General features: G+C 40.8%; 3 protein-coding genes across 3 annotated transcripts in view; 1 reads left to right on the top strand and 2 right to left on the bottom strand.

Annotated features, from left to right (window-relative positions):
* Positions 1-9,050, top strand: part of LOC138611208 (uncharacterized) — a 39,609-nt gene extending 30,559 nt beyond the window's left edge. The window contains exons 49-65 of the mRNA XM_069684183.1: positions 1,481-1,615; positions 1,740-1,856; positions 1,936-2,094; positions 2,234-2,395; positions 3,066-3,228; positions 3,311-3,486; positions 3,564-3,656; positions 3,775-3,979; positions 4,939-5,126; positions 5,337-5,434; positions 5,791-5,975; positions 6,059-6,258; positions 6,370-6,538; positions 6,656-6,765; positions 8,223-8,348; positions 8,768-8,894; positions 9,040-9,050. Of these exons, the coding sequence (XP_069540284.1) occupies positions 1,481-1,615; positions 1,740-1,856; positions 1,936-2,094; positions 2,234-2,395; positions 3,066-3,228; positions 3,311-3,486; positions 3,564-3,656; positions 3,775-3,979; positions 4,939-5,126; positions 5,337-5,434; positions 5,791-5,975; positions 6,059-6,258; positions 6,370-6,538; positions 6,656-6,765; positions 8,223-8,348; positions 8,768-8,894; positions 9,040-9,050 (2,424 nt within the window). The remainder of the gene's footprint in view (positions 1-1,480; positions 1,616-1,739; positions 1,857-1,935; positions 2,095-2,233; positions 2,396-3,065; positions 3,229-3,310; positions 3,487-3,563; positions 3,657-3,774; positions 3,980-4,938; positions 5,127-5,336; positions 5,435-5,790; positions 5,976-6,058; positions 6,259-6,369; positions 6,539-6,655; positions 6,766-8,222; positions 8,349-8,767; positions 8,895-9,039) is intronic.
* A 411-nt stretch (positions 9,051-9,461) lies between these two features.
* On the bottom strand, positions 9,462-13,698 carry LOC138611207 (V-type proton ATPase subunit d 1-like). Its single transcript, XM_069684182.1, has 8 exons — positions 13,578-13,698; positions 12,803-12,974; positions 12,409-12,587; positions 10,612-10,691; positions 10,341-10,418; positions 10,065-10,241; positions 9,885-9,962; positions 9,462-9,632 (listed from the first exon to the last, which is right to left on the bottom strand). The coding sequence occupies exons 1-8, from the start codon at positions 13,696-13,698 to the stop codon at positions 9,462-9,464; spliced, it is 1,056 nt and encodes a 351-aa protein (XP_069540283.1).
* Positions 13,699-16,541: 2,843 nt separating this feature from the next.
* Positions 16,542-26,578, bottom strand: asip2b (agouti signaling protein, nonagouti homolog (mouse) 2b). Its single transcript, XM_069685114.1, has 3 exons — positions 26,350-26,578; positions 20,549-20,625; positions 16,542-18,311 (listed from the first exon to the last, which is right to left on the bottom strand). Exons 1-3 carry the CDS (start codon positions 26,456-26,458, stop codon positions 18,144-18,146), a joined length of 354 nt encoding a protein of 117 aa, XP_069541215.1. The 5' UTR covers positions 26,459-26,578; the 3' UTR covers positions 16,542-18,143.

The raw sequence follows: 26,578 nt of genomic DNA, 5'->3' as shown, positions 1-26,578 counted from the left end.
AATATTTTAAACTGTTTAAAAAAAACTTGTCTTAGCTGTTCAATTAACCCAAAATGAAATGTATTAGTCATTTGATTTTAAATCATTTAAAACAGTGAAAGTAATGTTGTTTACTTTAACTGAACCACAAAATTAACAATTCTTTTAGACTGTTTATAAAAAAAATCATGTAGCTCCCCTGATATGAGCCACTTGGTTTGTAAACAACTTTTCTGAAACCTCGGGTTCGGCATTTTGGCCGTCACCATCTTGTTTGTTTCTTGCCAGAGACAGGTTGGATACACATTACTACTCCTCTATCCTACTTAATAGGTTGCCCTTGGTATATTGAGTTGCCAGCCACGGGTAGTCTCACCTTAAAGGAATAGTTCAGGTTTTTTGAAGTGGGGTTGTATGAATCAATAGTAAGTGTACTATGTACAGTAGATAACAGTGAGCACGGCTCCTATTAGGAGAAGCCAGTGAGAGTTCCTACACAGATGCAAAGCTAAGCACGGCTGCAGACGGGGTCAGGAGTACCTGACCACGTTGTCACCGCTTCACATGGACATCAGACAGCCCTTTCTGTTGACACTATGTCTCACTCTGCACAATGGCTCTGTATATCTACGCATGCAGCGCACGGTATCGGATCAGCTGTTTGGGTCAGCGGTTTGTAGAAGAGACAACTAATAAAAGAAAATACAATATATTGGAAACAATAAAGTGGTGTTCAATGTGGCTAGAGGACATTTAAAATGTTTAAAGTCGAGGTGAAATGAAAAATGTAATTTTAATCCTTTTAGATCACATCCCCGGTAATATTGTGCATCTATTTGACAATATAGGCAAAAAAAAATACAGAAAATCCATTTCTTTCTTATATCAAAATCCGATCATTTCTTCTTCCGGTAAAACTAAATTTCACACGTGCTTACGTAAGTTAGCACCAAACAATTTCAACCAATCAATCTGCAACATTTAGCCGCAGAGCACCAAGAACGCTCGGTCAGTTAGCTAGCTACTGCGCTGTGGAGAGCGTCTGTCTATGCCCACTTCTCAACGATCAAATCAAATCCCTCTAATGATATGTCCCGCCTGCACGTCCTGTTTTACTCGGAACTACGTCACGATACGGAAGCTAGATACTCTCGAAATGCCGTTTCAGCTCGACTTTAAGAAAGGTTAGGAATAAAGTCAGGTCAAGGGTCATTTTCTCATCAGACTTCTTTTTGCGACCAGTGGAGTCTCCCCCTGCTGGCCATTAGAAACAATGCAGGTTTAAAGCTCTTCTGTGTTGGCTTCACTTGTGTTGTCCACTTCTTATTTACAATATCTATAAGGATTCTCCGTACTTAAACATACAACATAAATTAAATAAATTACGCATTTAAATATTTATATGTCAATATAAATATCTATTACATGTGATTTATATAATTAATTAGATGTGGTTTTTTTTTTATGTTTATTTATTTATTAAATGTCACTGTGCATGCAGACCCACATGTCATGGGACAGCACGGTCCCTGTCAACATCTCCATCATCCTGAACAGACAGTGGCAGAACAACTCCAGCAGGGGGCAGGCGTGTGCTCTGCTCTCAACCATACAGTCTATGCTCTCAACACAACAGGTGGGACCTTGAAAACTCCTCATAGATGTCTGCTTTTGAATAATAAGTCTTCATAGAGTATCTAGTGACATGGTGTGTGTGTGTGTGTGTGTGTGTGTGTGTGTTTGTGTGTGTGTGTGTGTAGGTGGCAGTGTCTTCTGTTAAAGGCTGCGTGTCTGTGGGTCAGGAGGGAAACACGTACTCACAAAATGCCGAGCTCAGGTGGGACAACAGGAGCATCAAGCAGAGCATGAAGTATCAGGTACTGACTCGCTCTTTCATTGTGTGTCTGCAGCTGGTGTTTTGAAATAAAACCGTTTGTGTGGCTGTGCTGTTTCTAGAAGGGTCCGCGGGGGATGCACAGCCTTCAGGTAAACGTGGGCCTGGACAAAGTGTCTCCCACTCCGTGTCCTTCACAAACACTCCTCACTAAGATCCAGACTAACCTGAGGGATCGCTTGGAGCACACGGTGCTGCTGGGCCTCTGTCCGCCTCAGCCTGTGAGTCCACACATCTGCATCACTTCTTGTCTCACACTGTTTATAGATGGCGTTTGTCTCCCACATTTGTTGATGTCAATGATTTATGGTCTGTCAGTGTGTTTTGATCGCTGTTGTTTATCCTCTCTGTGTGCCTCAGACTTTGTCTTGGTCAGGATCCCACAGAGTGAACTCAGCAGAGGAGCTGTTTTACACTCAGTCTCGCCTGTCAGTGACGGGGCGGCCCCACCTGTGCAGCTTGACCTTCGCCCTGACCAACTCGTCCACAGCTCAGGGCTACAACATGTCTCTGTTCTCTGAGGTAAACAACTAGAACATCCCTCTGGTGATGCGTTAACATTAATGTTAGTGGTTTAAGAAACGTGACTTTAGTTTGAAAGGGCACGTCATGTAGCTTTGGATGCATTAGTATTATTACATTTGACTGTTTGTGTGGCATGATTAGAATTGAATTATAAAGCACTATTTGAACAGTGGCTGCTACTCTGTCTGCGCTCTGTATATTTCTGAGAAAAACTTTTGTGGAAAATAAACACTCTCTCCTAAAGATAGGTATTATGCTGTTTCACATTTTAAGACATATACAGTATATATGTTACAATGTTGGATGTGAAGTTTCAAATTTATAGGTAAAAGTGTGTTGGAGTAATCCCCAGGCGTCTCAGCTCAGTCTGCAGGCTGCTGTGAACGCTGTGTTCACACAGGTTTTTCTACACGCCTCAGCAACAACATCCACCTGACAGCACATCTAAAGTTTAGTGACTCACAAATGCCAACAACTGCCAAATCTGACCAAACATTTCGGGTAAAATCGACACTTTGTAGTTTCACAAGAGGTTACAGTGGTGTCCGCTGGTTGTCTGACGACATCACGGTGACAAAAGGTTACTGCTTTCAGGCAAAAGAAGTAGAGCGGCACATAAGCTCAATAAGTATTTTTTTGAATACTAACATGTGTGTACACTTTACAGTCTAGGATGGGTAATTGGAGTGTGGAATTGGGGGCCAGCGCTCTGTCTTGGCAGCGGGGGTCTGGACTACAGGTGCAGGCCAGACTGGACTGCAGAGAGAAGATCTGGCTGAATGGGAGCGTAGAGGGACGATGTCTGAGGACCACAGCAGGTTATGTCAACGGTTAGTACAGAATAAGTGATTGTAAAAATATAAAAAGATATTAAAACCATGTTTTTGAAGAGTTCAATCTGTTCTCGTCCAGGTCTGAGCGAGGACGTCACCATCACAGCCTGTGTGGGAACAAATCACAGTTTGATGCTGGATGTGCAGAAAAGAGACGGCAGACCTGAAACTCTGGGCCGCGTGTCTGTGGGATCGGACAACCAGAGGCTGATGCTGAGAGCGAGCGGCTGTTTGAAAAGTCTGACTGCAGTGGAGGTATCACCTAACAAGTAGCCACATTTTAATCCTCTGCTAATATGACACCCACAAACCATATGCTCTTGTTTTCACAGGCAAGGATTCAGTATCTGAGCTCTCAGATTCAGAATAAACTGTTGGAGAGAATCAAGACGTTGCAGCATCTCCTCGCTGAGTTCAGACGGCAGGTAACAACAACACACAAACTACTGCAGCCAACTAATGTAAACAAAAGCATCAAGAGCTTAACAAATCATGTAAGGATGTACTTTGTAATGTAAAGTTACGTCTTCTTCTTCCCTGCAGTCCAGAGACAGTGAGCTGCTCCAGGAGCTGAGCGCTGTGCCCCTTCATGTGTCCCAGCGAGCAGAGGCCCTGCTGGGACACAGAGACAGAGGTTTGTTGGCTCTGTGGCAGAGCAGCCTCCTGCGACGCATCGTTACCGACAGCCTGCCGCGCTTTCTCCACCTGCTGCAGCACGCGTCTCTGCTCGGACAACAGGAACTGAGGAGTGAGTATGTGAGACGCTGCTGTGACTCACAAAATGATCAAAAATGAGAATGACAGAGCAGAGACATTCAGCAGCTTCTGTTTGGCCAACGCCTTCATTTCTCAAGGCTTAAAATAAGTTTTGAGGTACTTTTACTTTGAAGTTACCCTTAAACTTACATCGTTTACAAATGAGATTCTCCTTCATACACAGACAGGCCTCCAGTATGGAAGCCTGAGGGGGACTATATTAAAGGGGCCATATCTTTTGAATGGATATTCTCTTATTTTGCATGAGTTTCACATTTTTGTTTATTGTTCACAGTGAAAAAGTGAAAACTGCATAATTCAGCATTTTTCCAGAATGACATTTTTGCAAAGGTAGCCTCTTAACTATTAGATACTAAATATTTAAGCAAAAATTAAAACTAAAAATCATTCATCAGTCATTTGACATTTCATTTTCAAAGACTTAACTTGCTGTGCAGCTCAGTATGGATTTCAAAATAAAATGAAACTTTTTTCCCTTTCAAGTTTTTGAAAATGAAATGCAAAATGGATTATTGATTTTCCTTAAAATTTAAACTGAATTGACACAAATGTCAAATTACATTTTCATTTACCATTTTACGTTACCATTTTAATATAGACCCCTTTAGGCTTCCGTACTACAGGAATACGAGCTACAATGACGCAGTAGTTTGCGTGTACACTACCTTCTGTGGTTGATTATCAACAGCACATTTACAGACGCCCCTCTTATTACTTAGACCAGATACAAAGTCAGCCCCCGCCCTCCTCACAAATCTAATTACAAACTTATAAACTAATTATCTCTTTTTTTTTAATGACGCATGAGAAGCACGTTATCTCCCTCACATCTTTATTCAGTTTTTTGTTTTTTTTAACAAAATCATAGAATTGTTTGTCTTTAAATGCATGAAACAGAAACCCAGACACTGAATTATACTCTGTCCTCAGGGCCTTTAGCCACTCTGGCAGGAGTGTACCAGGATGTGAAGGGCCAGAGGCCGGAGGCTCTGTGGAGGGAGGCTGTTTCCTTGTGGACTGACGGGTTGGTTGAGGTCCTACCTGCTGTGATGGAAAACCCTCAGCTGAGGCCGCTCGCTCAGGCCGGTGTCGCCATGCTCAGTGTGGCCCTGGATATGGTGAGAAACCTGCACACTCATTCCTCTCTCCAGCTTTGTGTTCAAACACAGATGATATTAGTTATGTCCTTTTGGCTGATTAAAGCATTCTGTTGATATTTTCAGAATGTGCTTGTCTGATTCTGAAGTACACATCTAAGGATAACCAAGATAAGAAACAACACTGCATACTAATATGCCTGCAAATGGTTCATGTTCTGTGTGTATTAGGCAGGACAGCAAACCTACCATTGGGGGGAGACCAGGTTGACCACAGCTCTGTCTGGAGTCAGGAAACGACTGGCCTCTGTCTACAAATTCTCCCCCAGGTACAACATATGTCTGAGACATGCATGAAGAAAAGCTCCTTAAGCCCCTTAATTTCATGAACAACTTAAAGGGATCAAAGAAAGGGACATTTTGTACATTATGTCTTAGCGTGCAAATCTCACACAGTAAGAAACGGGGGAAAAAGGGAAGACATAAAAAAACGCTAAATTTGGTGGAGACATAAAAATCGACATAACGCTTTCAATCCTCAGTAAGTGACTTTATTTTTATTGTTGCAGTTCCCTAACTTACTTTGAAATATTATCATTACATTTCAATTAAATCTTGACCCAAACAGAGACAGGCAAACTGATAACATTAAGATATTTTCAGCTGAGTGATCTTGTTTCTCCAGTGAATGTTCAGTGATCCTGTCAGTACCGCTGCCATCGCTACCCTGGTCCAGGGTGACCCAGGCCGGTCTGGTGGAGATCGTCCTGGAGGAGTGGCTGCTGAGGCCCCTGCAGAGCCTCGCCTCCGTCAGACCTGTAGCTGAGCTGTACCGCCTGAAAAGGAAGATCATGGACAGCCCATTTAGACGTAACACTAGCTTTAAGTTTTTCCACAATTGTAAGCATTATGCAGCTGATTGATCAGATTATTATTCTGTTTCTGTCTTTAAGACCAAGCTCTGTTGGTGGCAGATCAGTTTGTGGTGACATTTGACGGTCACCTGTACGAGCTCCCGGGCTCCTGTCCTCTGCTCCTCGCTCAGGACGTCAGTGCTCTGTCTTCGTTCACCCTGCTGCTCAGTTCAGACCCAAACACCTTCCTCCTTATAGGAATGGATAACAGCACCATCCACATCCAGCGAAATGGCCAGGTTTGTGTTAATGTTGGGGAGAAAACTTGACTCGCCAAAATTCCAAAAACATGAATTAAAAGAGTCCTTTCAAAATGTCTGTAAAATGAAGAGACTATGTTTGTCTTCCAGGTGAAGGCCAACTGTATTGACGCTGTAACGCACACTTTTCAAAGGAACAATGGCGTGGCTGTCAGAAGAGGGTCAAATGTTGTGCAGGTGTCCAGTCAGAATGGAGTGTCAGTGTCATGTGACCTGCTGCTTCAAGTGTGCAGCTTCACTCTTGATGGATGGTTACATGGTAGGAAAACTAAAGATTCAGTGAGACAAATTCACTATCGAACCAATATTCTTTATGCTAATTTAACATTGTTAAGAAACACTCTAAGGCACATAAATATGTTCCTTATCTGCACAGGCACGTCCACTGGGCTGTTAGGGACTAATGACAATGAGGCAGGCAACGATTTCCCTTTGCCTGATGGATCTCAAGCTGAGAACATGGACAGTTTTTTCCACAGCTGGCAGGTGGGAAACATGAGACACAAATTCTGAAACTTTTGTCTGTTAAGAGGGTTACAATATATAGATATTAGGGCTGTCAAAGTTAACGCATTAATAGCGCGTTAATGCACATTCCCTTTAACGGCACTAATCAAGGCAAGTTCAGCCTCAAAGCCCTGCTTTGACAAAAGTTATTTGTATTTACTGTCGATGTGAGTTACCACCGCAAACGTCCCTCGTGCACACGCGACTCACGTGCTGTGAGAACTGAATTGCGAGAGAAAATATTTAAGTTTTGTGACTTAATGAAACAGACTGCTAATGAAGAGAGTTAACACAGCAGACAGAGAGACAGACAGAAAGAGGGGGCGGAGCCAGCAGCTGTGCAGAGAGCAGGTGCAGGTGTGTTGAGGGACTGAAGCAAAGCAAAGAGATCAGATTAAAGTAGATTGTGATTTAAAATGTGAATTAAGGTGAAGAAGAGAGAACAATTATACTGTGGAAGGAATAAATAAGCATCTAGAAAGAGGCTAATCCAGACTGAGTAAGTCAACATGTGATGTGCTTCTCACAGGAATCATTGATATATGCGATGATTGCCATGTGATGCTTTCAGCATATTTTTTGAGCATGCAGTACCTTTGAGGTTATTCTGTAGAATATTCTGGACAGTGTTTGTCTTTGTTTTGGAATGTTGCAGTAATGATAAACAAACATTTGCATAAAGGAAGCATATTTGTCCATTCCCGTTGATAAGAGGATTAAAAACTTTAAATATCTCTATCTATCTAAGTTACATTTACAACAGGTAAAAATGTGCTAATTAATCGCACATTTTTACCTGTTGTAAATGTACCTTAAAGAGATATTTAAAGTTTTTAATCCTCTAATAGATATGGATCCATATATTAATTGAATGATCAAAGAACATTGACACAAAGTGAATTATTAGCTTACAATACTGTTAGCTACCTAACATTTTTATCTTACATTACTGCAAGCTAGCTAACATTGCTCACAATATTAGCTTACATTACGTCAGCTAGATAACATTACTAACTAGCATTAGTATCTTACATTACTGTTAGCCAGCTAACATCACTTATAAACTTTATTAGCTTACATTTTGTCACTAGATAACATAACTAGCTAGCATTATTAGCTTGCAATAATGTTAGCTAGCTAAAATTACTAGCTAGAACTGTGAGTTAGGAATCAGATAAATATCTTATCTGATGGTAGCTTATGACTTATCAAATATTTTGATATCTTGAAATATGTTCTGATGTTTATGAGTTGCTGATCAATCCAGAAGTGGTAAAATACTTTTAAACTTCTCTACCAAAACCTGGGACACAGCATCACAACATTATAACAGCTATTTAGATTCCCACCCTGAGTGTGATGTCAGAGGAAAATTGCTGTTGTGTATACAGCATCCAGTTCTGATCTACAGTTTGATCACCTGTCTGTGTCTCCAGATGAAACCAGAGTATATTGAACCGTCAGGTGTGAAGAAGTACTTTGCTGAGGCAGCCAGCAGCCCTGTGAGCTGCGACTTCCTGTTCTCTTCTCCTGACTCCCCGCTGAGTTCCTGTTTCAGGGTGGTGAGTAGAAAAGGAAGAGAACTTTCCTACCTTGTGTTATCTTAGGTTTTGGTACATTAGTTAATCAATGAGCTTCATCACTGTCTGGTGTTGTTAGCCCGATATGGATATAAGATGTTGTAAAAACATGACAGACTGCCTTGACCTCTCTAACCTGTAATGGAGATAACAGCCAAGAAAATAAATTCATCAGCTGGACATGAAAAGAAAAAGGTCAGACGTGGCCAAAGAGAAATCCTTCAAAATAAAAGTGCTTTTTTTTTCAGCTTAAGTAAAAAGTATCCAAATAAATCTTTATGAGTTTGGTTAAAAGTAAAATATTGCATTTAAGTGCTGCGTGACATGAGCATGAAATCAAGTATGTAGCAGAGGAAATTAAACTGAGGAAATGATGCAGTGTGTCTTGTGTGTGTCTTCAGGTGGGTCCCAGTCAGTTCCTGTCAGTGTGTGACCTGAGCTCCTCCAAAGCCCCCTGCAGATTAGCATCTGCTTTTGTTCACATCTGTCAACAGAACTACATATCTCTGGAGGTGCCTGTGCAGTGCTGTAAGTTTTTCACCATTACACAACCACGATTCGCATGATTAGACTCATGTTGCCTTCAAGCTCAGGCACTTTCGACATGGCAGATGTTTTACATTTATCAGCACAAAAAACCGATTGTATTTTCTTCTTTTTCTTCCTGTTTCAGTGAAAGTATGAAGGATGGACGAGCGAAGGTGATTTATGACCTCTGTTAGCTGCTAGAACCAAATTTACCTTTTTATACCACTGTTATATTCTTAATGTTGTATTACATTTTGTACTCTTTTGTATAGTTTCACATTATTATACCTTCTTTATTGTACACTTTTGTCCTGCAGATATTGTGCCAATAATGTGAATGTGAATACATTAACTTTAGAGCAGTTCATTACTAATCATGTATTTTCTGTGGTCTGTAGTTCAAACACTGAACATATTTGTGCAACCTCAACAACCTAATCCTCGCAGGAAAACTGATAATAAAAGGATCATCAAACATTCTGTGATGAAGCTTATTTATTATTGTATTGTATTTAACAGATCGTCACATCTATGTATTTCTCTTAATTGTTATTCAAGAAATGTTATTTAGTTTCCCTGGAAGATGGGTATGTAGTTGTGTATCTTGGACTTCTGCCTCTGCGTGACACACTCAGAGATCCAGACGATGTTGCGACTCTCCTGCTCCTTCAGTTTGATGTAGGCGTAAAACACTCCGAAGTGAAACTGCTGCAGGAAAGCAAGAGTGTTCAGCTTCACCTGGGGAGACAAAAGAGCTGAAGCCATTAAGAGAGACGGATGACAAATTTACTGAAAGAACAAAATATTCAAGAGACTAAATATTTATATTAAAGGCAGCCAATGCTTCAAGGTTGAATTTTAGATTCCCTCCCAGCAAAACCACAAGTGTGAAATGTTTTGCTTGGTCCAAGTATTTTGACAACAAGAACATTTCAGCATCTGACAGTGTATCAGTTCATGGGACACTGCACTCTCATTGAGCAACATTACCTCCTGTTCAAAGAATCTGTCCTCCAGGGTCTTAAAATCTGATCCTGGCTCAGGGTCCTCAAAAATGATTTTATACTCCTGCAGGAAAGTTTGGGTTAGAGTTAAGAATATCTGATTAAAGCGGCAGTAACAACACAGCAGCTCTCTCTGAGGAGTCCTCACAGATCAGATAAGACTCACAGGGTAGCAGTCGGCCACAGCTTTGACCTGCTCATGGTCCTCTGCTTTGGCTAGCAGTTGCAGCCCCTCGGGGTAAAGTTTGCCACATGATGGATACAATGCACTCCTGTCTGCCCCGCTGAGATCTGTGCCAAAGGAGTTCACTGTGATGATGAAGGCCCGCCTGTCTGCCTCAAACTGCCACACACACACAGATGGCGTATGCTCAGCAACCAGTTTTACAGTCTTTAAAACATCAACAGATCCAGGCAGGTGTAGTAGAAACAGTCACAGTACCTCTAAGACAGGGCACATTATGTCTTTTGTGGCTCCACCGATGTTCTTGCAGAAAGAGTGGAACGACTCTAAATATGCCTTTGAAACAAAATCACAACACAATGTTCTGTAAGCTTTTGGCCTTCATTTTAAAACCGATGTCTTAGACATATTTGACACAATCGTAAACTTCAGAGTTTAAAATTTAATTGGGCACACAATGTGCATCCTTATATCTGACATCATCAGTGTGGTAAATCATGCTAGACACAACATGTAAATCTGTAGTCACCTTGTACAGTTTGTTTCTGATGATTTCAGCCTCCATTTCATCAAGGTTGGTCTCAGACACAGCATCCTGGAAAAACTGAGCTATCATACAACAACACCATCAGTTTGATCACATGTATGTATCATATATCACCTTTCTATCTTTTAAAGAAAGTCTGGATCGTAATAAAAACATTGGGGTAAGTTAACAGTTTGACACACACTGGAGGATTTGCTAATTTAAAGACATAATCTCGACGTTCTCAGTTTCGTTCTCTTTGGCAGCACCTTATGATGATAAACGGTAATTGCGGGACCACACTTCCCATATAGACGTCCATGGTTGGCTCCGGTTGTAACCCTCGATTTTCCTCGCTGACGGTCGCTTTCCTTTTCAGACTGTTTGCTTCATCTGAGCGTCGAGTTTGTTTCTTTTTCTTTGGATTTTCACTTATTGTTGAAGTTGTATCTGTAGTCATCCATCTTTTCTTTGTTTGTTCAGCCATAGTAGATTACTGTTTACTCGCAACACTTGCAGAGACCGGAAAAGCAGCCGCTTAGCTCCGCCTACCCTCTCTGGCAGACCAACCACTGCTGGCTGATGGAAAACGCGTCACAAACTGGGCGCCGCCTGTGTTTTTTTGTCCCGCGAATGTCGCCACATGTGTTACCTCATTCGGAGATGGATAGTGACTTAACAGACATTTATTTAAATGAAAATCTTTGAGATCATACCTTTGCTTAACTTTGAACCCTGAATAAGCGGCACTGATGCAAAAAAAAAAAAACTGTCTTGACAGCGCTGAAACAAAGAGCCGAAGTCTTAGATATCATTAGCTGTGGTGCTAACCTGCTAGCAAGCTTACTAGCTCAGAGAAGGCTTACTCTTTCAGTCACTCTTAACTGAAATTGGTGCTGTCTTGATGTCAAAATGCGAGTAGTGGAGTAAATAAGCCAGGATAGAGAAAATAGAAAGAAGCTTGGAGAGCTATTGTGACAAACTAGCACTAACAAAGCTGGCTAAAGGTTCTGTGGTTAGCTAGCCAGGTACCACTGTTGCAGTTCTTTACTCGCTTGCCCGGTAAGTAGTTACAGATTTCCCTCAGATGGGTTTGTGTCTAGTATGTTGTCAAGATAAGTCTTTAAATGCCACCTTCTTTTGGTTACAACTTCTGGAATGAACATTTCCTGAAAGCTCCAAGCCGACAATTTGTCACGTTTGCTGACATTTTTAGAAATGGAGGTTCTGTACAGTGTATTTAATGAATATTTCTTAACTTTAGTCATAAAGAGTTGCTGTTCTTAATTCTATCATATGAGGAAGATGCTGATGTTACCAAGTACCTTGTCTTTTGTTTTGGCCAGTATTTTCTGCATACATTTGCAGTTGCTAGCTTGCTAAATTGTTAGCCTTGATTGCTTCAAGACGGCAACAGTAATTTTGATATCGATGTTGCCGTTGCCTTGTGCCAGTGTTTTCACAATTTAACCACTTGTACGCCAAGCATAAGGTGTATACACAGCATCTTATGTTGAAACCATGAGCTTGAGAGTCTCACCTGAAGGCAGCACAATTTACCAAGAGAATTTTAAGGTGCCACTTTTTTTTGGATGGCCAGGCTTAGTTAGTGGACTAGCTGTGTATATTTTTGTTTTCATCATGTCTAATGTAATTATTGTTAAGCTGAAATGGACCTTTCGAAAGTGTTTTCTTCACACCATTTACAATTTACACTGTTACCTGGTGACATTATTACACATGACTTTCAACGATTCACAGCTTTATCATCTTTGAACACAGATTATTTGATGAATCTACCCAGTGGTGTGTCCACGAGGATGGCTGAGTAGAGCTCCGTTGGGGTTCGGGCGATGCCGACTGCTGCCATTTGGTCAAAAGCTCCCAGTGGGTGACACCTCGGGAGAAGCTCTTCCACATCTCTCTGTTTGAGGGCCCCGGTGATCAGCAGGACCACATTGTCGATCATGTAGTTGTAGCTAGCAGAGAAAACACAGTAAATAACTGTCCCTTTATTTGTCTGCATTGCATTTTGTATTACGTCCCTCTTATTGACGACATATTCATATATGACTTTATTTTACCCTTACTATTTTTTTGTAACATACTCCATTATAATAGAGAAAATGAAGGGATAACTTGAGAAAATAAAAGTACTTTAAAATAAAATTATTTAACAAATATATAACTGTACGTTATATAGTCGAGGAAGGTGGATAGTGGAGGCAGGGCGTTGGAGCGGAGGCAGCTGAATTCAGTCACCAGGTTCTCCCTCAGCTTGCTGTCCACCAGTGACACAGTCAGGTCCTCATCGGACGAGGACAGCAGCTTACCGTAGTCCGTACTCTGCAGGTGCAGCTTCATGTCTGAAGAGAAAAAGCAACTCCAATTTTTGTCATCTCTAATCTTACTTTGTACATCACAGGCCTCTGTGATCAATCAAAGTTTGTCGGCAGCCACATCCTCGTTGCAGTTGCAAAAAAACAGGAACAAGTTGATCAAAATAAAGTTTATAGATCACACATGGCTATTTCTAACTCTAGACAAACTTGTAAATACATTACAGCTGACAACCCTAATTATTAAATTACACCAAGACACAGAGTATTCACAAACACACGTGGTTTATATCAAAGTTCTGTAACAAACAAAGATATCGAGTGAGTGATTGTAAATATTCCTGGACTTCCTGCACCTAAACCTAACATGTCATCTGCCTTCACTCTCTCTCAGAAAGGCATGCCAGTTCCTGAGAAGAAAAATCAGATTATTGCCTCTAAAAATTGGGTCCAGATGAAGAAGGTTGAGCAGATAAGATGATCTCTTTCAACACTTCAAGGCTTCCACTTTCAAGAGACCCACACCCATATACATTCCAAAAAAGGCCATATTTGCAGGCATTTCTGGCTTTAATCTTTAAGGCATAAATGTATCATAAGATGACAACAATATGCAATATATATTTTTACCCTCCAGAGTGTCACACTGGGCCAGATTGTGATAATCTGTGGAAGTCAGAATCCCGGCCTTCATTCCTCGAACCAGACCCTCCAGATAGCCATGATCCACGTTGAAACTGAGCTCTGCCATGATGCGAAATGACCTCTTAACAAGTCGGGCTGCAGTTCAAATGACCCCTGTGTTAATGTGTCTCTATAAAGTTTTAACAATAACTTCTGCTTTATTCCCCTTCTGACTAATATTCATGCAGTTTTTTTCCCTTCCTCTTTTACACTAAGAAATTCCACAGCTGTCCTAAAAGTGTTTCCATGTCAGTTCCTGCTCCAGAGTCTGTGGCTAATATACAATACACTTTAAATGTACTGGTAGGGGAATTCTTTTTTGACAGCTGTCTTCACGTAGTTGAGTATAGTATTAATACCTTACAGACATGTGAATAGTTTGAATATTCGTATGATATTAAAGCTGACTGTCTCACACTACTAAAAATAAATCTTCATAACTTCTAAAAACACCCTGATTCAAAACAAGTTATTGTCTTGTACATACCATTTGTCAAGATCGTGTAAGCGTGGGTGGCTGATGAGACACTCCGCACAAAAAAACGGTCCATGTGTCACACAGCCCCTAACAGTAAGTCTGTGTCATTAATCAGAATCAGGAGTCAGCAGAGGCCTGGGAATTTTCAAATTATTAAATTCAATTGGGCACTGATCGGTGAGATACAAAGAGCTTTGCAGTTCAGATCATAGTCAGCAGTTAGCATACAAATGCAATGCTAAATGACGGCTACGTAGCGTTAGCTGGGTTTATATTATTATGGAACTTTCCGGGCGCTTTGATGAAAATAAGATTATTAATGGTCCATACTAAACACCAACAGCCGTCAGTAATCACTAGCTGTCAGTAAGCCTATGGGACAACGCCAATGCTAGATGTAGCAGCCTGATTGCTGCTGTGTGACTTTTCTGTGTTTGGATCGCAGACTCAATTACAATATACGCTCACCGGCACTTCATTAGGTCCACCTGAAAATCTTACGTAATCCAATACACCTGCTCAGCCAGAAGATGTGCTTTGATATTGCCTGTAATGTACAGGCAATATGCAGGTTGAACTGCATTCGATTTTTCAGGTGTACCTAATGAAGTGGCCGGTGAGTGTATACAGTAAATCCAAGCATAACTCCCAATTCAAATCCACTATTAGTCCAGTTTACAGAAGCTTAGATAACAATATCTCAAATATGGGTTTAAACTATTTCTAATCCTTTTTTTGTTGCTAATGATTCTGTCCATAAGACCCTTATTTGTATAGCCAACTTGATCTGCTGTTGAGGATTTGAATTTGCAGTGGCTTTAAAGGAGCAGTTCTCCCCTGGAAGAAGCCACTGTCAGTCAAAGCTGGTGTTCTCTGTAATCGATAGAAGCAATAATACTTGAAATTTACGCCATAGCTGTGGAGAGAGTTGTACAAACAGCTCGTGGTTTCGCCCATTCTACATTCCTACAACACCCAGCATGCATTGCGCCCCTCCCTCTGAGAGGAACTGGCCAGCGAGAGACACTGGAGTGAAATACTACCGTTTACACTGCAGGCAACGGCTCAGAGCGGTACAGAATCCAAAACACAATGAGAATATACCGGTGGATCGTCTAAAAAATCTTCAGGTCTGACGATTTTGAACGAGACATGACTCAGTTATAAACGTGGAATGTCTGTGTTTTTTTTTCAAATAAACACTGTACACATCGGAGGCGGGCGTCCTAGATTGAGGAAGTGTAGTTTAGCAAGCTCCCTGGCCTTTTGCCAGGGCCCATTGGCACAGAGCCGAATTGCATTTTTTGTCTACCATAATGGATTAGCTCCCCATAATAGCATGATAGGACTGAGGTTGAAAATCTGCGAATTGGCCCTTTAATAAAAAACTAAAAAAACAAACCAAATCTAAAATAAAACAAAAAATAGCGCATAATTATAACAAAACACAAATTACACATATAATACCCAACAGTTTTAAGTGAGAACAACAAGACGCTAATGCACGACTCCCGCAGCCTTAAGAACATTTAAATCGTGGTTGGCAGTAAGCCCTTTTAAGTTTACATTGAGGTACTCTGACAGAGGGTAAGAGCCTATACTCTGCGTGGAGAATATGGGATGGGTTGGACAATATATTAAAATACAAGAACAGACTGCTTATTTTGACTGAAGGGACTGATATTCATTACTACCCATAACCTTTATGGCACTCTGTACAAGATGATCAAGCTTAGATTTTAACTGTATGGAGGGATTGCTATACCGATCTCATACCTGAATATGCACTCTGATACAGCCTGGTCCGACAAAAACACCATCCTCTCATCCCCCCTTGTATAACCTGACTTTGTTATACAGGTCAGTGACTCACTTAATTAAAATCTTCTGTACTCTTATCTGTGTCCTGAGAAAGAAATACTATCAGTGTAAGTGTATAAATCAAGGAAGGTGAGGCCGTTTGCCTGAAGAGCAGGAAGATAGCTCGCCTTTTTAAAAACAGATAACATTTATTCCCACTCCCACCCAACACATTCCAAGTTTAGTCTTGTTTTGCGTGTGTTAAAATGAACATGTGCCAAATCATTCAGCAGAAGCCAGATAAGGCCAGTTAAGTTGGTGTATGGAGGAAGGAGAACATATTTCTTTGAATTATCAAGTTCATTGTTGACAGATTAATTGAACACCTGATCTTCCTCTGGTCTTTCTTCATTTGAGCAAGAATCTTGTTGCTTTTACCTCGTAGACTGACATCAGCAAATGGTCACTCATCTTCTACTTCTTTATGTTGATGGCTTTTAAGGACACACTGAAAATATCCTAACCTACTAATAAAAACTTATAAGCTACTGTCACATTATCTTCCATCCCACTTTCAGTGCAAACCACAGTCGGACACAATAAAAGAAAACCTAGACCACAGTTTACCTGGACAGGATTTATGCTTTATTTTTGTATTCACATTGAGTATGTTCAGTATCTGTCTGCTTTCTGCACACAATCAAAAAAAAACAAAGCAGGTTAAGTCCATGTTCATTTACAATCAGCTGCCGGCAAACATTTGCAATCTAACTTTTTTTGGCTTTGTTTTAATCCAATGTCTGCTATTCCCAAAATGTATTTTTCCCCCTATAATCACACATATATGATATTCAACATTTTAAATGTATAAATGAGAGTATAAAAAGAAAGAAACAACAATAAGCATAGGACAATATGGGCCTACTGCATTTTTATCAAACAGCAAAAACACTGTTTAATAGTTTCACAGGATATGTTAGGAAGGGCATAAATTCCTAGCTAACGGTATTGTTTGCTAGCTTACAGTAATGCTAGCTAGGAATTAGTTGAAACATCAGGAATCTGACAAATTGTTAACATTTCACCGCTTCTTCATTGATCTGCAACCAAAAAGGCAATGAATAGTGAAAATCTGGAGGGACAGTGGGACATATTTCAAGGTAAAACAACATATTTGACAGCTAATTCCTAGCTAGCGGTATGTTAGCTAGCTTACAGTAATGTTAGCCAGGAATTGGCTGAATGCTTACCTGTTAGTTATTCATTACTAATGAGTTTTTGCGCTATGCTTTAAGCTATGTCCCAATCCAGGGGCTGCAGCCTTTGAAGGAGGCGGTCCACGGAGGATGATCCAGTCATAGCCCACGTAGACCGTTAAAGCCGAATTGAAATGAGACGGTCTGGTCTACAGAGGACTTCCTGTTTGCGTCACCAGCAACAGGTAGCTAGCGGGCTTACTAGCTAGCATAACCAACCTTGAGTAAGTTAACCTCTTATTTTAAAGTTATCTGCCATATTTGGTTATAAGCCAAAACATTTCGAGCGCCCCCCGCTGACTGGCTGCAGTATAGGTCATAAAGCCCGCCTCCTCCATGTTAACAGATGGGACATGAGTCAAACTATAAAATCAAAATACACGACCGATAAATTTTTCTCAAACATGGTTTCTGTCATTATAGTTAGTTCTTATCATGCTGATTTACATCCAAGTGTTCATTTTTCTGACAAGTTTATTTTTAATCAGTTATTTGATGCTGTCAAAATGATGATTGACAGCTCTGTTGACAAAAAGCCAATCTGTTCTGGATTAGCAGAGTGGAGGACGAACGGTGAGAGGAGACATATCCAAGGCACAGCACACTGTTTACATGTGATTGTCTTCATACATGAAAAAGCATATGACACTCCTCCTTTGTTACACCTACATACATTATGGTGGCTATTTTAATATTCTGTAAACATTTCTGTGGTGTTTTGTTTTTCGTGCCTTAGAAAACTGAAGACAGACCACAGGCTTCACTCTGTCATCATTTTCAGCCTCGGTCTGTTTCATGGTTTTCCAAATGTTGTATTCTCTGAACAGTAATAATATTCTCTGAACTGCACCTGTGTTGTATAAGAGTAGCACACAGGCCAAAAGGCAATAAGCATGTTTGCTTTTCTCTGTGTATCTATCGCTGTGCATGTGCGAGGCTGTGTCTGTACATTTGTGTGGGCGTGTTTTTGTGTTTCATCTACGCCTTCTTTATGCACAGAGGGTTCATCCTCCAGCAATGGCAGATGGTGTTGAAGAGTCGACAGCGGCAGGAGGCGCAGGGGTCGCAGCACGGCACGTTAGAGGAGCAGCTCTCCATCAGGCGGCCGCAGCGGCGGGCCGGGGTCATGAGGTTTGACTTGTTTTTCTTAAACAACACCAACAGAGAGAGATATTATCAGAAAAGGGTTTAAAGAAAGTCCCACAGCAAAAAAAAACATTGTTGAAATTCCAGAGCACTTCTGGCTCATATGTGCAAAAGCATTTATTACACACAAAGAACTGCACTTAATATACAACTCAACTGCACTGATGTACCTACAGAAACAAGTCAAATGTTGCCTAATGTGAAGGGGTTTTCACACACAGACTCTCTTTACCCAACCCTGTAGATCCTTTCAGCTCCAGAGTCTTTAAGGATGCTGTTTTAGGGTGGAAAGGCTTTTACAAACCCACTGTCAGCTACCTGCCCAGCACTGCAGCAGACAGATAAATCAGCAATTAACTGGAGAACATAATGAAGTATTTAGCAGCTATTTAGAGGATTCAGATATTTCCCTCAGGACTTCTGGGAGACTTAGTAAGAAATAAAAGGAATTTGTTAAGAAACACAATTTCACACGAATGCTATGTTGCTTTGGTCTGGGACAAGTTATGCTATGTGCTCACAGCTTGACCATTATAGCTTTATGAGGTGATTAAAGAGTGTGTTCTCATCTTCTCCTGCAGAAATTAGGACACCCTGTGTGTTTGCTTTCAACAAGTTCATCTTGAGTCGCACATCTAAATTGTTGTCTGCCATTCATCATATTCACATGGCAGCTATTAACCTCACCTGTAGCTGACCTTTGACTCTGCCCATCAAACACAGAAATCTGAATGCTTGTTTAGATTTTTCTATTTTGCTACGTTAGCTTCTGTACACTACACAATGGCAAGTGGTAATATAGGGGTAATTCAGCCATACATGTTCAAACCGGAAATTAATTAATTCAGAAGAAGAAGAGGAGCAAATTGGACAGGGTCGCATACAAGTCGACGTACCAGAATGGTAATGTATTTTCTGTATCGCTCTCTAACTTGTCACAATGTTACCGTTAGAAGCACAACGGCTCGACTACATTATCAGTCAGCTAGTAATGTGTTGTTAGTGTCACGGCACCGCCCCCAGGATGATTTGACTGATACGCTATGCAGGGTGATGGACTATGATTGGTTGGGGAAGTTCAGATGAATGGCTGTCGGGGGTGGGACTGGGTGACACCGTGACAGTGGCTGGCGGTGACTCGAGAGATGGCGAGTGACACTTAGGAGATGGCCCCTTTCTTTTGTTTGGTGGATTATGCTCGTTATTTGTCTTCGTCGCACACTTAATGAACTGAAACCGGTAGAACCCGGTGGGAAAGCAGGAGCTGGCCAAGCGCCAGGGGACGAAGCGGGGAAACGCGGAAGAAGCTACCGTAGGTGAACGCCGCATGTGGAGCGCTGGTCCATGGGAGGGGGGCTGGGATAGACAGGTAAGTCCACTCCCTGGTATTTAGCGTGTGGCCAAACCTGTTGCATCTCATAATTAATATATGTACAGCGCCGCTCTCTGGACACCCCTAGACCGGTGACCGAACCAGGTTTTACGAATTGAAGCGGAATTCGCGGAGCTGGCCGGTGACAATGACATTAGCTTGAAATGTAGTAATTAGTAGCAGTAACGTTAACGTTAGTAGTCAGTAGTGAGTTTGCAAAAATTGCAATGACGCTTCGTGCATCACCTAAGTGGTTGCCGTAGGTTACACATAATGACATGCATAGCATCACCCTGTCCATTAACGGGATTGGCTCCTTAGGTTTGTGACGTCTCAAACCTGCCAATCTGAAAACGTGTTGTCCAGCCTGTCCTTGGTACACTGCAGTTTAAAAGCAGACAGGCCCAGCCATGGAGATGACTGCTGATGTTGTCCCTGATATGTCTTGTAGCATGAAGAACACCACATGGAGATGTTTACAAGGTTAAACACTTGATCTTCACTGGAGGGGGTCTTCAAAGTTGCCATCAAAATTAATGTCTTGGTTTGAACTCAGCACAATGCCTGTGGGATGAAGTTTCAATAATATGCAAGAACAAGAAGATACAGTTTAATGATGTTTAGTGTGTTTTTCTAACTTTGAGGCTACTGAAGTTGAAAATGTCTGCTAACATATGCATCAAATCAACCAGTTCAGATACTTTCACACGCATGCAACAAATATAACACATACTCAAAACGCCAGCTGTCCTAAAAAGAATGAAGGCACTTGTGTTCATAAGCACACCTTACTAAAATCTTTGTGAACATACAGAGGTAATATATGGCGTACTAAGGCAGTTAAAGAAAAACTAAGAAGGCTTACAGGGACGTGACTCTCCTGTGGTGGGGAAATCTTTCGCCTCGCAAACAGTCGTCTGGTCTTTGCTTGGCTCCAAACTGCTGTTAGAGAAATTAATGAAACATGTTTACTTTTAACACAAAAGCAAAATACTTCAATACATTCATTATATGACTTATCTGCTTTCTTTAACTGGAGGTCAAAATAGTTTCCCTGGCAGAGGAAAAACACACTCTCTTGAGACACGAAATTTCTTCACGCACAAAGGAAACAATGCAGTTTTTTTCTCTCTTTGTTTTGCAAGGTAGACATGATTGGAAACAGGATTTACAAGTGAATAGAATTGATTATCTTAACACTGTATATCATAGATGAATGTGTAGGTTCCACCCCAGGGGTAATAAGTGCCTGGAAAACTTCCACAAGCTGAGCTGGTCTGGACACCCTTAGTCAAATTGATGATGAGGGGCCCTGCCTGCCCGACATGTGAGCCATGTTAACCGTTAACTGTTACCTCACAGTCTCCGCTGACAGCCCCGTAGTCCAACTACACTCATCCCTCCTTTAAAACAGTTTGCTCCTTCTGGCGCTCGAAGAATAAATTACCTATACAGAACAGAATGAGGCATAGACATCGAGTTTTATTGAGTAAAATATTTTCTATAGAACCTTCAGATTAGTGAATATTAACATAAGAAGAAATATACTTTTCTTTTCATACAATTTAAGTTATATGGTTAAATATTTTATTATTCACCACGAGATGTCCATATTCCCAAATGCTCCCAGCAAATCAACACTTCAAATTCAACATTTAATGTTTTTAACTTACATTGAAAATTCATTAAATATAAGATTTAAATTCCATTGCTTACAGTAGTGCTATAGTAGCTCTAACTAGACCGTGACTGAGGAACTACATAATCATAACAGCCAATACATTGTTAAGACTGGTCCCAACGCAGATTTAACACATGTTCCTGAGTGATGTGGCTGTCTTAACCAAGCTGTATTTTATAAACCACGTTGGCGTCAATGAAACTTCGATTCAAAAGTTGCAAGTCAAGTAAGAGAAATTCATGACGACAAGTCGACCACAAAGGGACAGATTAGCCTCAAAACAAACAGGGACCCGTCTGGGAGTCAGCGTCTGAGTGGGGCACTAAGGCAAGCTCCCATTAGGGCTTCAACAAACAAGTGAGGTTGCCACCATATTGGCTCAGCACCAAAAAGGGGTTGGGGGCTGAAAATGAAGGTTCAGCGCATTGTCAGCTTATTGGAGGCCGATGGCAGACTCTGTGGCATGCGGACACCCTTTTGCAGAAACTGGATTTCACTAAGTGGAATTCATAATTAGACAAAATTAAGCAGCTACACTGACAGTTTGGGCGTCCTTCCATGTAAGGGCTTTCATTGTGTCCTCAGGTAGGTTGACCTTGTATGGCCTCCGCTGAGAAAGAACAACTTTTATGTCTGTGTGTTCTTAGCTTGTGTTACTACTGAAAAGACTTTTCAACATTTAATCAAATGAAACAGTTGAACAAACAGTTTTTGTTGGAATCAGACAGCACTGTGAGAAAACAGTAGGGTATTTTGGATTGAGTTATGCATTACAGAGATTGCTCAGAGTTTTCCATAGAGTGTCGATGCTAGCAGAATTTGTGGATGTTGACAATGGCGGAGTCGAACCTGAGTTCTTTGTCCAGTGTGATTTTTAGGTACTTGCAGGGGGCGGATCCACACTTTTTTGACTGGGATAGCCCAACTGGGGCACTGACTTATGCAGGGGTGGCATGAAGTACACACACACACACACACACACAAATGAATAGCATGTAATTAACCCTTCCTTCTGCTTAATTCTTTAAGGACTCAAAAACAGATGATGTGTGGTCAGAGTAACAATTTAAGTACTAAAGGAAATGTGCCACATTGAAATGGAAAGAAAGCAAATGCAGCCTGTTGCAACACAGCCCAAATACTTGATTTTTGAAGACCTCTGACAAGGCAAATAGCCAATCCTAGTTTAGGATTTTGGGGTGGCCAATCAGATTTTAAGGGGGCCCAGGCCACCCCTGGGTCCTTGAAACTGTCAGCCTGCTTGACTCTTTCAGCATCAATGGAAACAGGAGTCAAGAAAGTATAGTGTGTGTTATTGTGTTGGATAAATGTCTTTCTAACATTTAGATGTAGATATCACTGTTACTGAGCAAGCTGAGAGATTTATAAGCCATTAAAAAATCTTTGTAGTTCAGTCAGACAACTCGCGTTGTTCTAGTTTGAAATGTTTATTGCAGCAGCAGAACACAGCTTGTGTTGGGCGTCTAGACTCCGACCTCATCACTCCTCACTGATTTATTTTACATGCAGAAATTGAGGAGTGATGAGATAATATCTTAAACCCCCTATTCGGAGCCTGCAGGTGGATGCTGGGGTGGTGGTGGGGCTGAAAGTAAGAGCGCAGTACTGGTGCAAGGCAGCGGTGGCAATGACAGAGCAGAGGGAGAGACTGGAGATCTTGCAGCTTAAATAGACCGCCAATTGGGAGGAAGTGTTTGTCAGGTGATGTGGAAGTGACATATATTAATTATTAAATCAGTGCGGCTCGAGTTGTCTGCCTGAACTAGCTTGCAGGCGTCGCCCCATTTGTAAATGCAGTCTTTAGAGTAAAAGTTATATATAAAGGGGCCGAGAACGCAGCCTTGTGGTTCTCCAGTGTTGTTGGTGATTGTGGAGATGTTGGATCTGTGGTCAGTTAGTGAGGTATTTATCAACTGAGAGATTGAGAAGACACAGAGAGTAATCTGTTTTCTTTTTCCACCAAATGAATCCTCCGTGCCGGATCTTCATCTGCACACACGGATGTAATTCACTATCATGTTTGCTTTGAAGCACATATGAATGTTTCCATGATAAAGCTTGTCATTAATTTGGACAGGTTTTGGGCATTTTGTATTCTTTGGGCTTCAAAAACAAAAACACCCTCACCATTGTGTTTGCTGACCTAGGTGCAATGCAAGTTCACAAATGCAACAAATAAAATCAGGCTTCCTTTTAGTACGTATCAAAACAGTTAAATTGGTTTTCTGCGTAATTGGATGTGTTTTAAACCCATTCTCTTCTTATTTTAAGTATCTTGAATCGCTCTAACAAGGGAACCAGAAGCCAACTCGCACAGGAAGGGGAGCAACCAGAGATCTGGAGCCCTATTACCACAGGCCAGATCGATAGATCAGATAGAACCAAATTCACAGGTTCCAACGACTCGCTCAAAGCTTTTAATAACTCAGCCTCTCATGTACGACATAAGTTCTTTGTGAAAAATCAAGTGTTGCCCATTCTTTTGCTTTTCCATTCTTTATTTATCATTAGATGCATTTTAGACAGGCGACAATAGACAATGGTGCAATGAACAGTGCAAAGGTGCAGAAATAAATATTGTTGTGAATCAGGTTGTTATGTACCTGCTTCAGACCAACACAAGAAACTGTTCTGCTGTTGAATTCGCTGACCAGAGGGATCTTTGCTGTTAAATGTGTGTTTTGGTTACCAGCCGATCCCTACTGCGCAGACTGGCTCCAAATGTGCAAGATGGCAGCGTCTGATACGGGGGCTATTTTTGCCAGGAATTGAGACAATTTTAAAGTCCTGGATCTGCTCAGGAACCCAGAGAGAGTTTATTTGCAGAGAATCGATTAGTGCAAAGGAAATCTAATGGGTTTGGGATGTAATGGGTTTAATAGCAGACATGTTCAGCTTTCGAATTAGACGGGGGGCTGACGATTTTGTGTACTCTGTATTTATATTTTGATGTGCAGTATCTCTGAGTCTGTTGTAGTATTCAGTTTCTAGTTGAACTGGCAGAAGATTTTTCCACAATGTTTCCTACCAAATCGATTTAAAAAAAGAATCAATCACTGTGAGGTCTGTCGCTGTGGAGTTCCAATTTGAAGTTCCTTCACAGAGCTTGGTTTCTGAGGGGCAATGAAACCGTCAGACCAAAGCATTAAAAACACATTTCCTGTGGTGGTTCAGTCAGTCTACTGAAGTAAACTTGCCAAATTTTGAATTAAATGGGATGTTGGGTTTGAACTCTCTTCATTAAAACTAAGACAGCTTGTCTCAACCCTGGTAGTTTTATTTTCCAAGTCACACTTTGGCTGCACACAAGCAGTTATGTAGACCATCATACCGAATCAATTATTTGCTGGAACTTTATTTGAAAAAGTATTGTCTTTATCTGTCTATCTGCAGCTAATCTGGCAAACTACTGCACGGTTAACCCTTACATTGCATCCACACAGTTTTTACAACAACTTCTTTTTATCGATAAAACAAGACAAGAAAAAAAGTGGCGTAAAAGACAAAGCGACAAATAATAAGACAAAGTACAGACATACAAACAATGACAGTTACAGCAAGGTACGGATCATGTAAGACAAGTCTGAGTGGAGATATAATTCAATAATGAAGAAGAGAGAGAGAAAATGAACAGGTGTTGGAGGCGGTCATATCTATCTGTGTTATGTGAACTGGAAGAGTTTTTGTGATTCACAATCTTTTAAAGATCTCTGTACTCTCAACAGAGATAAGAAATGAGACGAGATATAAAGTTACAACTTCTTTTCTTTTTAAAGATGATTTTTGGGGGGGTATGCAACAGGAATTGTGGGTAGGAGAGAGTGGAGGATGACATGCACCTGCTCTACCAACTGAGCTAAACCAGCACCCCGAGACATTATTTTTTTGAATGCCATACTGATCACACAAACATCTGGCCCATGTGCATGATGTTTAATCCCTAAAATAATCTATGCAACTCTGCTTTACCCCTCCGTTACTTTACGTCCTTTAAACTTTTGTTAAGAGTAGCAAAATAAGCTGCCATTGATGTATAAAAAGAACAAGTTAGAACGAAGGAATTTTAGTGTCTGAAATCTTGTGTTTGAGGATCCACAGACCCCTAAATTACTGAGCTATGTTCCCCCAAGGCTTGGGGCATAATATTTTCTTCATGCCTGTGCACAACAACCTCTCAAAGTTGAATTACTGACATGGATTAAAAATAATTTATGTGAGCAAAAAAAGTAATTTTCTGATCAGAAAGACCTGTGTCTTACAAATAAAAAAAAAAATATATATATATATATATACATACACATAGTGAAATGATCAGGTTAGAGATAGGTCGAATAGTAGTTGAATGATTACAGATGTTTTGTACAAAAGCAGCACATCAGAAGACATTTAAGGTGAGAGTTTGAAATGGTCGGCCAAACATAAGGTTGTGTTAACTGTGATCAAATCATGATCTGGTATAAAAACTGGAAACGGATAGATTCCAACATATTTACCTTCTTTAAGAGACGGGGTGTTGATAACTATTGTTTGACATGATGAACGACACTCAAATGTTTTAATGAAGGCGGAGTTGTGATTAATTGTTAGTTGAAAACCTCCTACGAAGAGAATATATGATTTTTGTTTTTCATAATTGTATTTTTCAATGAAAACAAGTATTAACACAAATACAAGAAGCGCAACATGCCACATTACTATATAGGATATATTATATTTACAAGCTTGCAAAACAGGTTTATTACTGACTTAAAACACATTTTAAAGGCCTAAAGGATATTGAGAAACCACATTAGTTTATCATACCCACATGTCATTTTTATTCCAGTCACCATGTTCCAATTCTATGATAGACTGCATCGTCTTGGTTCACTCTGTTCCCTTTAAACGTTACATATGCTCATAGCACAGCTGAAAATGTCTTGCGTGTGTTCAGAAACATGATAAATGAAATGTTGAATCCTCACCTGTGTGATTGTCAGCCTTGGTCACATCTTTCTTCGTGGTCTCTGCCCAGGACAGCGGGAAGACAAGCAGGAGGAAGCACAACAAGTGTTTGCCGGTGATTTTCCTCATGATGATGAAATCTTTAGAGGACACGGTAAAAATCAGTCTATATATTAAGTTCGGGGCTGTCAGGTTCAGTGGAGACAGAAGTCATCCGTCATTCACGCGCTTCTGCTAAACTCGCTCTGA

Source organism: Semicossyphus pulcher, unplaced genomic scaffold, assembly GCF_022749685.1.
Source record: "Semicossyphus pulcher isolate SPU_LCO1_2020_fin unplaced genomic scaffold, fSemPul1.0.p SCAF_7, whole genome shotgun sequence".
NCBI lineage: Eukaryota > Metazoa > Chordata > Actinopteri > Labriformes > Labridae > Semicossyphus > Semicossyphus pulcher.
The sequence above is the reverse complement of the archived record's forward strand: the minus strand, read 5'-3'. Positions and strand labels throughout refer to the sequence as shown.

Excerpts from the sequence above, each read along its gene's own strand:
- LOC138611207 (XM_069684182.1), bottom strand. The coding sequence starts at position 13,698 with ATGGCAGAGCTCAGTTTCAACGTGGATCATGGCTATCTGGAGGGTCTG. Across the intron at positions 12,588-12,802 it reads ACCTTCCTCGACTATATAAC|CTACAACTACATGATCGACA; the intron begins GTACAGTTATAT and ends TTTCTCTGCTAG. Across the intron at positions 10,242-10,340 it reads TAATGTGCCCTGTCTTAGAG|TTTGAGGCAGACAGGCGGGC; the intron begins GTACTGTGACTG and ends TGTGTGTGGCAG.
- asip2b (XM_069685114.1), bottom strand. The coding sequence starts at position 26,458 with ATGAGGAAAATCACCGGCAAACACTTGTTGTGCTTCCTCCTGCTTGTC. Across the intron at positions 20,626-26,349 it reads CAAGGCTGACAATCACACAG|CAGTTTGGAGCCAAGCAAAG; the intron begins GTGAGGATTCAA and ends TTTCTCTAACAG. Across the intron at positions 18,312-20,548 it reads CACAGGAGAGTCACGTCCCT|AAAAACAAGTCAAACCTCAT; the intron begins GTAAGCCTTCTT and ends GTGTTGTTTAAG.